Source organism: Nanorana parkeri, unplaced genomic scaffold, assembly GCF_000935625.1.
Source record: "Nanorana parkeri isolate BGI_ZX_2015 unplaced genomic scaffold, ASM93562v1 scaffold14, whole genome shotgun sequence".
Classification (NCBI taxonomy): domain Eukaryota; kingdom Metazoa; phylum Chordata; class Amphibia; order Anura; family Dicroglossidae; genus Nanorana; species Nanorana parkeri.
In genome coordinates this window covers 1,261,489-1,274,709 of record NW_017306282.1, presented here as the reverse complement: position 1 = coordinate 1,274,709, position 13,221 = coordinate 1,261,489, and the positions used below count along the sequence as shown (strand labels likewise).

Genomic DNA, 13,221 nt, shown 5'->3' with positions numbered 1-13,221 from the left:
TGTTAAAATTAAATATGTTCTCTTTGGAGGTTAGGACATTAAGGGGGGGACATGATTTTCTTCTATAAACTTTTCAACGGTGACAGCAACATTATTAACAAACTGTTCATGGTTAGCTCCGTAACAAAGACCAGAGGGCACCACCAAAAATTGGTAGAAAAGAAATTTCAACACACGGGGCGCAAGGTGTTCTTCACAGTTAGAGCGGTTAGGGTCTGGAACTCGCTGCCGCAGGAAGTGATTTCAGCTAAGAGTGTGGAATCATTCAAGAAACTCCTAGACAAGTTCATTGGTGACCGTAACATAAAGCAGTACCTGTACTCTTAAGAGCAAAATCACACATGGACTCATATACACGTACACACCTGCTCAAACATAAATGCATACACGCAATAGGTTGGACTTGATGAACTTATGTCTTTATTCAACCTCAAATACTATGTAACTATGTAACTATGAGTATTGCAGCAAATGTTTTTTTCCTTTTATTGAGCTATTCATTTTAATTTTTAGCTGGAGTTTTGCTTTAACTCTATTTCTCACTTTATCTCATGATGGTTTTGCCTTAAACATATTTAATACACAAACATAAATATCTGTTAAAGCTAAAAGGTTACAGAATTAAAGGTCCCTGCAATAAAAGAGGCCTCTAAGGATGAGTTCAGGTTCAAACCAAACCTGGCTGAACCTCAGCTCATTCAAACCCGGAAGTGCCATGGGACCACCCGCCCTATTAGCTGTGGCTTGGGCATTCCCTGCTCTGCAGCTTCTCATAAACAAAGGGGTGGGATGCTTGTGCTGATGTCACTGACCTGATATGGTCAGATGGCCATATTAGGTCAATTCACTGACCAAATATAGCCATGTGGCTATATAGCATCCTGCATCTTTGCTTACGTGCAGCTGCAGACAGGCAGTTCCTCGGTTTGGGTGACAGCAAAAGGTGCTTCCATCCACGTTTGGAGGAGCTCAGGTTCAGATTGGGTTTCGGTCCAAACCAGAGCTCTTATGTACCCACCTCTATGGCAGCCTGTGTCTCCTACCTTCCCTTGGTTGCAGTGCTGCAGCCTTCATAAGACCTTTCGACATTCATCATCTTTGATGCTGATTTTTTATTTTATTTTTTCGTAACCTAGGGTCGCTTAAGTATGAAGTTGTCATTTTCCACATGAAATGAACATTTAACTGTTGAAAGCTAAGAAATCGCTATTTTGCCTGACGAAGAGTCATTGTTCTCATCACTTCAAATCCTTTTACTGCTTCCCTCAATAGGCACCTCTTCAAGAAGCTAGTAGTAGTTTAAGTAGTGATAACTTGTGCAGTAATCTTTGAAAATTGATTTTGACATTGATTTTGTAAGAGCTGGTAGAATAACACTGTCATTGTTATAATAAGCCAGGTAGTGGTAAAACACCATTAAGCACACAGGAGGCTAAATAAACTCTTATAAACCTTTGTAAAGTGGGCTTTTACAGTATAACTAAGCTATATAAGTTATGAAATCAAGCAAATAACAGCCGAACAAGAGCAAGAAAAAAAAAAGGCTTTGTGAATTGAACCTTCGACTATTTTAATGCAGAAAAAAAGTTCTACTGACTGCAAAGGCTGCAGATTGGCATTGGTTATCAAGTGTATGATCTACCAGAACACCCAGGTCCTTCTTTATCATTGATTTGGACAAATTTACTCAGCCTAGACTATATGAAGCATGCATGTGTTGAGCCCTCAAGCACACATTACATTTATCAACATTAAACCTCATTTGCCATGTTGTTGCCCAATTGAACAGTGAATCCAGGTCAGCTCTCACGTATATTGGTATCATTATAACACAGAGCAGTCAGGAAGTTAGACGAGAAATGTTGTAACTGTACCACGGGTTATCCCAAGGGTTTTAGAAAGCTGGGTGAAGGGAATGACAGAAAACAAGGTGTAATACTTACTTTACCACTAGATAAAAAATTGCATCCAAAACTACCTAAAAAAAAGCTAAGTACCACACTGCTTTGTCTTAAAAGTTTAATAAAATGTCAAAACAGAGTGCACAAAAACACTTTAAACCACAGCCCCACACTACATGACCCGCTCCCATGCCTGTATTCCCATCTATTCCCAAAATATCAAAAATCTACACTTTAGATATGTGTTTGGTAGAAATTGGCTAGCGTCAAAACAGTACTGGAGCACTTCAATAGGCAGCAAATAGAAAGAGCTCTGCAATGTTGGCTTTTTTTAACCTTTTTTCCTGATCACAGCACTGTTGTGGTCTTCATCCTTTGCCTGTAGATATAAGCTTTGGCCAAGGTATCAGTCATGTGGGTACCACATGCAGGAACCAGCCCATGATTATGTGCCAAAGAGCTTTGTGGGAGCACCTCAATGATACCAGTTAGCAGCAAAAGGCCCACACTCCATCTTGTCCCTCACTTTCCACCTCCCTCCACAAGATTATCCATCTTCATATACTGCCAATTTCTGCAGCCTCAAGCAATAGGGAGGGCGAAGTCTGACAAGGAGTTTCAGACTTGGTGGTCTGGCAAGCATGGGCAAGGATGTTACATCTCCTTCTTGGCCTACTGGGTAAATTTGCTGGCGGCTGGGAAGGATGCAGGAGGGGGCACACCACTGGAGCTGGTGGTGCTGCCACATTTCTGATGCTAAAAGCGCAGTCACCTGTACCCTTCCTCACTGGCCTCAACCTCTGATTTCTGCTCCAAGCACTCCAGAATCTACACAATGGCCCAAGCAAAAGCTGTCATGCTGTTTTTCAGCTGGTATGCCTGGAAGACAGGAGCCACACTGGAAGCTCTTCATGGACAGGCAGGTTGTGTGTGACAACAGCACCAACTTGCCAGCCGCCCTTTGGCAGGGAAAGTTCACACACAGTTTGCCAGTCCATGTCCTAAACATTGTGGTGCAGAAGTTCCTGGCTAAATACCCTGGCTTTCAGGATGTCCTGCAGCAGGCCAGAAGAGTGGTCATACCCTTTAAGTGTTCATCTGGCTAAAATGCAGCAGCAACACTAGTTGCCTGCCAACCGCCTGATATGTAATACCCCCACGCGTCCAAACCCAATGTTGGCCATTTTGCACTGGCTGCATCAGCAGCAAGAAACCATCATATCAATGGCTTTTGATTCAGGACGAATGCAACATCTTGTCAAAGAGGTGACCATTATGGTGAGCGGCAACAAGGCAGGGATTAGCAAAACAATCCCTCTGGTATTCCTACAGAAACACACACTGCATGGTTTAATAGACAGGGCCCTGGAGGCACAGCAGCAGGAGGAAGGGGACATCCTGCTGTCTCAGGAAGGAGGAAGGTTGGAGTGCTGGTGATATAGAGGAGGACCAGTGTTGGGGTGCTGGTGGTAAAGAGGAGGAGGAGGGTTGGAGTGCTGGCAGTAAAAAGGAGGAGAATTGGGGTGCTGGCAGTGAGAAAGGTTTTGGTGCTGGCCGTGAGGAGGAGGAGGAAGTTTCTGGCAGCTCCAATTGGGGATGTTTTACCCCTCTTTGATCCAAGAAGAAACTCATGTAGGAATCTATGCCACCAACCAAGATGGTGCAAAAGAAAACAGGATTACCATTTTTATCATTTAAAACTTTTATGAAAAATGTTTTTGGTTATTTTTTTCATCACAAGGCCCTCGCAAGCAAACATGTTGGGAAGAGAAGGCATGGCTCTAAATTAAACACTTAAAAGCAATCATATCCATTAACTTTTGGATGTCAAAGCTGGATCACTGACTCAAGGTTGCCCAATATGCGCTTTAGGTACTAGCTTGCCCTGCTGCAGGTGTCATGTCAGAGAGGGTCTTCACCACAATGAGTGGAATATATGACTGAGAAGCTGCATTTAAACAATCTGGGGTGAGGGTGTGAATTTGTTTGGGTGCACACTTTTATAGCAATCACATTCATGAACTATTGTCTGCACAGGTTGGAGGTGGCCCTACATTAGCCTTACCTGCTACACGTGTCATGTCAAAGATGGCCTTCACTGAAACGGCGTGATTTTGTGACTGAGAAGCTGCATTTTCATAACCTAGGGTGAAGGTGTGCGTTGTTTTGGGTGCATAGGTTTCAAATGATGCAGTGAGGTGCTGGGGCAATAAAAGCAGCTCTTGAAAAACCTGTCAGAAACAATTACCTAATGATGCCTAATTAGCCAAAGCTAAAAGGTGTCATTTATTACAAATAAAAAATTATACATAAAATTATATAAATAAAAAAAGAAATATTTCTAGATTCACCCCACAGTATGTAAGCACTTTGATAAGGCCTCAGTTTAAGAGGGAGAAACCAGGCAGGTTTATAATTGTGAAATAAAAGATCATTTTTTCACAGAAACAAATCTAGAAATATTGCACAGACTTGATAAAGCAGAAAGTAGTGTTAGTAGGTTGAAGTTTAAGAGGGAGACCCTATGCAGGTTTTAATCAAGAAATCAAAATTAGAGTGTATTATTTCACTGAAAAAAAACCTAAAATATTGTAGTGATAGTATTTAAACACTTTCAGTAGGCTGCATCTTGAACAGGATCCACACCAGACAGCTTTTAATAAAGAAATTTACATTACGGTATATTTCTTTCACAGGTAAAAGACACCAGAGTATTGTAGTGACTATGTGCACAAAATTTAAACAGATTTTAACTAAGCCACATTTTGAACAGGACCTACACTAGCCAGCTTATAATCAAGAAATGAACATTAGTGTGTGTTTATTTCATTCAAATAATGATTTCATTCATGTTGTTTTGACTTCAGTATTCAAGAACTAGTACATTTGTAATAGGATAGACAGCAATCAGCTGTTAATAATAATAATAATTTTAAAAAAAGCAATACAGTTTATTTATTGTGCTGAAAAAGCCCTCCAAATATTGCAGTGACTGCGTACACAGTATTTATCCACTTTTACTAAATGATAAACCCCAACACCCCCCAACTTTTTTCTAACCCTATCTAACAAATGCTTTTCAAGCAATCACCAGCAATACCTCTCTGTGATCTATCACTAACTACTTCATGTCTCTTCCAACACATGGTAAAAAAAAGGCTGCTGTGTACCCTGATGTTTATAGGGAGGGGGCAGACCCAAAGTAAAACCCCCCATGATTGGGCCTTCTAAGCCACTTGACCACAGTTCAGATGCCAAGAAGTCCATTGTTGGTAATTGTTTGCTATAGACCTGAGCGGCCACATTAGTTCTCCATTTTCTCGAACCATGAACGACTTGGGTTTGTGTCAAACATGACCCTATCTATCACTTGTTTTTAATTCTAATTACACTTTCTGGTCCATATTTTATTTATTTTCTTAGGTGAAAAACTAGAGTTCTCTTTTCGTATGTATTAGTGTGTAGGTGAGTGGTGCACTTTAAAGTAATGGTTTGTGATCTTTGTATATCGCACAGGAACGCTGGACAATAAACAGAAGCTATGTAAATTCTGAATGATGGAGTGTTCATGGAAAGTCCTTGTGCTACTAGTTTTTGCATCGCTGGGCATTCAATACACAGCCATCAAGTCTCTCAGAACAACCATGATGTCATCGTGTACCAATGTGATGGCAGAGAACCGATGTGGACACTTGAAAGGTGAGAAAATCACTTTGAATCTCGCCTCAACATATCAGCTTTGCTAGCGGGTGAATATACCATTCTATAGGGTCTGAAATCTAGTGAATTGTCAATAATATATTAAAGTACAGTGGTACCTCGGTTCACGAATGCTTCTGTTTATGAACAATTCGGATCGCGAACAGGAAGTCTTTTGCTTACATTCGTGAACTCTGCATCGGGTGACGAACACAACCGCAGCCATCTTCCTTGCTCTGACACATAGTCGTGGCTTCCTCTAGTTGAGATTGCGTTCTGATAACAGTTTGATTCAGTTCCCGACCAGAATCGTGGAACGAATTAAGTTTGTGAACCGAGGTACCACTGTATATCTAAAACCAGAATCCCTGTCAGCTTCTTATTCATGTGTATCCATTAAGGAGATTCACCCTCTATGTTTGTCCTTTAACAAAGAGTATAGGATCTCCCCTTCCCTATGGTATCCAGCCTGTTATTTGCAGGAGAGCACAATCCATGGCACTCTTTAATACAACAATCCAAACAAAGTCTGATGTGCTGATCAAACTTCATCTGGATCCTTATATTTGTCCCCATGACCATTGCCTCTCTGACCAAAAAGTAAAGAAGGGATGATCAAGAATTTAGAGTTGTATAGGAATAGAGCAGAAATCTTCCAATGGGGGCACTTGTTCTGGTGACAACTGTTTAAGGGGGAAATTTCCTCAGGAAGTAAAAAAAAATCTGATGGGGTTTTAAAGCGGACCTTTACCCATATCTTTAAAATAACAACAAACACACCTTTAGTAAATGTTTACTAATGACAATCTGCAAACACATATTTCTAGATAATTGCCAGCTTTCTATTCTTTGCATACCTTATTTCTCTTTTCCTCCCCGTTCTTCTGACAGTGGCCATGTTTACTAAGGGCAGATTACTAGCTCTCCTATTACTTCCTGGATTTCTGGCTCATAAAACTTAATTTGTCTCAGCATGAGCTGTGAATGCGTGGCTCAGTGTACAAAAAAATAAATTGCTATCAGGCAGTTAAAAGCTTAAAGCTTTTATGGCAGGAGAGGCTTAAACAGTCTCCTCATGTCGTAAAAAAAGCCTCCCAGTAGGCAATCATGTTTTCATACTTCACCTTCAATTTGCAGAGCCATTTGTCCTGCAAAATTGCATGAACATTCATCTTGTGCGATTGGATGCAAAAACAAATGTTATTAGCATATTTTCTTTTCCAGTCGAATGTAATATTAGGAAAATATCACATTATGGCCAATAGATGAAGCTGAGGAGCATGGGAAATGCATTCTTCTTTCCAATGCTCCTCTCCTCCATCTAGTGGCCATAATATTTGTGGCCCTTAACATCAGTCAGCTCATAAATATAAAGGCCTGTGGACAACGGAAACTGATAATGAAGTCTGGCTACCAGGTAAGATATGGACCTAGGAATTGAGGTTTTGTTCCACCCAGTGCTCTACAAAGCCTCCGGACCCAGAACACAGACCTATAAGATTTATAAAAACAAAAACCTTGGTGTATATACATATATATCTATATATATCTATATAGATATATGTATCTATATAGATATACATATAGATACATATATCTATATAGATACATATATCTATATAGATATATCTATATCTATATAGATATAGATATATCTATATATATATACTGTGTATATATATACATTTGTATATATGGACAGTTGTTTCAGTTGAAGTTTTCATACTTTTTTCCATTACAGTCTTGTTATTATTTCTACACATCATATATAAAGTGTTGTTATTTCTACAGATCATTAACATTTTATAAGCTCCAGCTTGGCACCGAGCACACCTTCTCCCACAAACAATTGTACAGACCATCTGCTTGACACATCTGATTAATATCTGCAGTATTCTTCCTGCAGTGTCCATTTTTCTAGCGATGCTTTCTTCCTGTTTAAGCAGTTAGTGTTCTGAAAGGTTGCAGTGACTGTCAGCAGTTTGGGAGGCCATCTTAGCGCTGTCACGGATCCTCATATACATTGATGTATCAAAGATGTGTGCGAACAGCTGGAAATTGACTCATTCCGCTGAAATTGCTACCTTTGCAAAAAAAAAGAATATAGATATAATGACCAAACGCTGTAATGTGCCTGGATGATACATAGCGCTTGTTAGACAGATAGGGAAATAAGGATGACAGCTTGTTTTTAGTTCTACGTTACTCGGCTTCTGAAAGTAGCAAAACAGCAATCATGAATCGCAGCCCAACAGCTTACCTGCCGAGTTCAAGCGCATTTTAAATTCTTTAATCTGTAAACAAAGACACATACACTTGTAAATACCCCACTTCCTGTGTTATATGTATATAAATCAACATATGCAGTGAGAACCTAATTAGTACATATATTTTTTAAAAATCACACGTTGTATAGTGTTTAAGCGGAACTCCAGGGAAAACAGTAGTTAACCTTTGCTGAAGGTCCCTTTCTGCTCTACAGGGGTTAAATGCTTGTCCTTTCTAGGGGTATAACAGGGGTGAGTAACTCTGTCCCTTCAGCTGTTGTGGAACTACAAGTCCCATGAGGCATTACAAGACTGATGTTACAGGCATGCAGGGGCGTCCCGAGGCCGGGTGTCACCCGGAGCGGTTACCAGGTGACACCCCGCTGTGACATCACCACATACGTGCGCATGCGCGGCGATCTTAATTATACCATACGGGAGAGAGAGGAGGGGACAGTCACCCGGCGGGATAAGGTATGTCGCCGGGTCCACTCCTCTCTCCTGAAACTGTCCATGACCGAGTGCCCGACTTTTCAGAGGGGGGTGATACCAAAATGACTGTCAGTCATTTTGGTGTCACCCCTCCAAAGATGTCACCAAAGTGCGGGCCGCAACCCCCTTGTGACGCCACTGCAGGCATGACTCCCAATGGCAGAGGCATGGTAAGTCAGTAATGGGGAGAAGATCAGCTGTAGGGTGGGCAACTCCAGCTTTGGTGGAACTTCAAGTCCCAGGAGGCATTGCAAGACTCTGGCAGTTGGGAAGAGGGAATGTGGATGAAGGTAAGTATTTCTGCTTATTCCTTTCTCCCTAGACAAAATAAGCATTTAAAACTTGTAGTGCAGAGGGGGGCCCACTGCAATGTGTTTTAATGCTGAACTCCAGGCAAACCGCTTAGTACACAGATGGAATACATCAAGTCTTAAGATTTACACATCCCTATCACACAGACAGGCACAATATACAGGCACCTATCACACGTAAAGGCTGTAGAACAGGGGTGGGCAACTCTGCTCTCCAGTTGTTCTGGAACTAAAAGTCCCGTGAGGCATTACAAGACTGACAGTTACAGGCAAGACTCCGTGAGGCACAGGCATGTTGGGGTTTGAAGTTAAAGCGCAGCTGGAGGACTGAAGTTGGTCACCCCTGCTGTAGAAGGATTCAAGAGTATCCTCTCTTGACTCCCAGCCTGCTGATTCGACAGCAGCAGGCTGATCAGGCCATTTGTCACTGTCACCCTGTTCTCTTCTCCTATCATCATGTTCTTTGTCGGCACATTTGCAGGCGGACCACCTGATTGGATCCCAGTCCTGCGCCTTCCTCTCCCAGTGTTGCTGTATAGGGGATTGCAAGAGGCTCAAATTCAGGTACTTGCACTGCTTGCATGAAAAAGAACGTCTTTACTCCACATCTCTGTGACTAGTGCAGACCCCATGTATACACTCACCTGAACACTCAGATCTCTGTTTATAGAAGGTCAATGATAGCTTATTGGAATTTAGCAACAACTCTCTCTCCCTGCCATTCCAATCCAACTCAACTCAACCCAACATTCCACCCATTAACTGATAAAAGATTATAGGAAAGACCTTTATAGTAAAGTAGGCGGTTAGTTTAAAATTATTGGTAAAACAATATCAGCGTCCGCATTTGTATGTGCATACAGCACATCATCTCCACATTAGCATCTTATCAGGACCCCTTTGTAATCATAAGCATAGGCGGTATTCCACTTGTGTGATAACACATTACATCATTTTTTCCTCCTACATTTTTTCATTCTTTGAAACACTGCAATGTCGCTTACATCTGATGTTCTGATAGGCCAAATTACACTAGGGCTGATCTATAAATGCCCTGCCGTTTGCACGACACTAATGCCAATAGATGGATATGAGATGCACACAAATTTCCTATACTCCTCGGTGCCATCTAGGGGCGCTAGTGCCATGTCAATGGCATCTGTCCCCCGGGAGGAACAATTAAAAATCAGCCCCTATGGCTGTCTCACCTAACATCCTAGTGCTGCCATTGTAACCAACAGTAAAGTAAGCGCATAGGACAAGAACTAACCTTAAATATCAGACTTAAAAATACAATGAAACCATGTAAGAAACAACCAAGTACAATACCCACCTCTCTTATTCTCCTCCTTAACAGTATTGGGTCTACTACAAGGTGCACTTAATATTATAAATCAACTCCCCCCCCCCAAAAAAAAAAAAATCCCAGTTTTGGATGGATGTGAGCAGGTTCAATCACTAAACGGCTTCTTATAAATCTCATCTCATATGCCTCAAAGAAGTGACCAATAAAACATAATTTTTTGTTTCTAGCTGTGGTGTGCTATTTTTCTAGCCAGATGTGTCTCTGGCTGTGACATACAATAGCTGCAGTGACTTAAAGGGTTATTAAACCCTCAGCGGTTTTTGCATAGATCTACTACTTGCAAACAGTAGATACATTAAATGCAAAATGATTTTCAAAGGGCTAAAACTTACCTGTGTCTCCGCCGCCTAAACCCATCCGAACATCTCAAAATTCTCGGGCGGCTGCAAAGGATCCTGGGGCGGGCGCATGCGCAGTTCAGATCTTCGGCCGGGAGACGAGGAGAGACACAAGGTAAGTAAATGCAGCAGCAGCGTGCACCCGCACAGGCTCCGTGGGACAGGAAGACACAGCAGTCAGCGCTGGATTAGAGACCGGTGTTCTATCGAAAGCTCCAACTCATTGAAATCTCCAACTACCTCACTTAAGGTGCTCAAAAAACTTGGCGCTTTGTACAGTTGCGGTGCGCATAGCTTTTTTAGAATACTCATTGAGTTTGTCACTTGCTGAATATTGTTAAAATGCAACTGTACAGAGCTCCGTTAGTCTTTGTGTTTTGCAGTCTAACGCCATCTGGTCGAAATCTCCAACTTGCAAGTACCCGGCAGTGGGGTAGTTCGAGATTTTGACGAGTTGGACCTGTTGATAGAACACCAGCACCAGCGATGGAGGGAGTCCTGAGAACTACAGGAAAGAAGAAGATGATCGGATCAAGAGGCATAATTTAAGCTAAGTCCTTACATTAGCATTGTGCGGGAAGGGGGGGGTGGATTTTAGCGTTCAATGCAACTTTAAGTTGGATTCTTCATTAACTCCAATGAAGAATACAGCAATATAGGAGAGTATTACGAGTGGTAGTATGGTTCAGTAATACAACATGCCTAAGCAAGATCCTCAAAGTTCAAAGTTTGTCAACAAAGTATCTTTTAACCAATCTTTCTGCAGACTGTGATTCACACAACATGCCACTAGGTGGTGATCAAGCTTCTGCTTCTATCTTGTGTCCACAGAAGGGACATGACTGAAACTTTTAAATACATTCAGGGTGTGAATAAGGTTCAGGAGGGCAGTGTTTCAATATAAAACTAAAGGTCCCCATACACCTTGCGATTATCATACGATAATCGCGGGAAATGCAGCGATCGTACAATAATCGGCAGGTGTATGGAAGGCGTGTGACCGTTCCTACTGTACGGTCGCACGTCTTTTGTCGAATGAGCATGCTCAGTCGACAACTGCGGAACAGGCCGGTGTGCGCACGCGCACACTGCCCGTTCAGCATTGCGGAAACATAGGAAGTGTGTGCAGGACACAGTTCTGAATTTCTGATATGATGAACAGTTTTTTTTGCACTTATGAAAAGAGATATTGAAAAACTTTCAATTATATATTTAACAGACCAAAGGGAAGCAGAATTGACAAGATCATAGTTTATTGTATATGTTTATATAAATATTTGGGGCATATTGTTTATTTTTATCATATTTCTGTTACTTGTATTGACTTTCTATTATTTCATATTGCAGATAACATTACAAGAGCATTGTGTGAAGGTGTCAACACCCAACAAAGCAGAAACCATATACTGATATTTGCCACCGCCAGAAGTGGGTCGTCTTTTCTCGGCCAGCTGTTCAACCAAAACCCTGAAGTCTTTTACTTGTTTGAACCCCTTTACCTTGTTCAATACACACTTGCAAACAAGCATCCTGCCATAGACAGGCTCTCCCTTCTTGGGGCCTATAGGGACTTGCTTCAGAATCTGTACGACTGTGACTTTTACCTCCTGGAGAACTATATCACGCCAACGCCTAAAGATCATGTGGCATTGTCATTTTTCAGACATGGAGCCAGTAAGGCTTTGTGTTCACCGCCTGTGTGTGAACAGTTAGAGAGACTCGAGGAAAATATATGTGTGAAGAAGTGCCGTAGGATAAACTTGACTTTGGCTTCTACCGCTTGCCGGTCGTATAAACATATGGCCATAAAGACAATAAGGATTCCAGAAATCAACCATGTGAGGACGCTTGTAGAGGACCCGCGACTAAATCTAAAAATTATTCAGCTAATCAGAGACCCCAGAGCTGTCCTAGCGTCAAGGATTAGTACTTTTGTAGACCAATATAGGCTATACCAAATTTGGAACTCCTCCGGGAAAATGCCATATAACTTAGACCTAAGCCTCATCAAGAATTTGTGTGTTGATTACAGTAGGTCGGTAGAGACGGCCTTCAGTAGACCGTCATGGCTAAAAGGGAGATACATGCTTATCCGATATGAAGACCTTGCCAGAGATCCCCTCAAGAAAGCAAATGAGATCTACAACTTTGTAGGCTTAGAATGGAAAGACAACCTCACCGCATGGATTGAGGAGAACACCAATGCTTCTGTCCCTTCTAATGTGAGCAAATATGGCACAAACAGGAATTCATCAGAGACTCCTGAATATTGGAGACTCCATCTGCATTTCAACATTGTCCAAGCCGTGCAGGAGATATGCAATAAAACCTTAGCCCAGTTTGGATATCAATCAGTAGACTCCATACAGCAACTCAAAAACCTCTCTCAGACCCTCATCGAACCAAGGGAATATCTACCATTTATTTAAATCTGAACTCCAGATGGATATACGAGACGCAAGTTAAACCAATCCTGTATTCATTAATACGCCGTTAAATGTATTTAATTTTTTTTATGCAAAAAGTGTTTTTACCTGAATTTGGCTTGGTATCAGCCTATTGCAGTCCTCTGTACAGCAGCACTTAGACTTGTAAAGGTAGAGGCAACACACAGAGCCAATCAGTTGTTCTACAGTTCTCACATGCCAATATTAGACATGCTGATAGAAGGAAAAAGCAGAGTCACAGAGAAATGAGCTCATCAGACTGTCTGTGAAGGTTCTCATTCATCCAGGTCATGGAATATCTGTAAAAAATACAGCAAGTCCAGTTGCCTTGACTTATTGTTTACAGATAGCTCATCAGACTGCTACTTCTCTTTTTACTGTCCAGTCACAGGCTGGGGGG

The 13,221-nt window shown here is 41.6% G+C and overlaps 1 protein-coding gene across 2 annotated transcripts in view; it reads left to right on the top strand.

The window, feature by feature from the left end:
• LOC108788171 (carbohydrate sulfotransferase 1-like) overlaps positions 1 to 12,816 on the top strand; it is a 56,096-nt gene extending 43,280 nt beyond the window's left edge. Inside the window, exons 2-3 of one of the 2 annotated variants that reach the window (XM_018557908.1) lie at positions 5,418 to 5,600; positions 11,722 to 12,816. In XM_018557908.1, the coding sequence (XP_018413410.1) occupies positions 5,456 to 5,600; positions 11,722 to 12,803 (1,227 nt within the window). In that variant the 5' untranslated portion in view covers positions 5,418 to 5,455 and the 3' untranslated portion in view covers positions 12,804 to 12,816. Of the gene's footprint in view, positions 1 to 5,413; positions 5,601 to 11,721 lie in introns of both variants that reach the window. The other variant, XM_018557900.1, reaches the window with a different exon arrangement.
• The last annotated feature ends 405 nt before the right edge of the window (positions 12,817 to 13,221 follow it).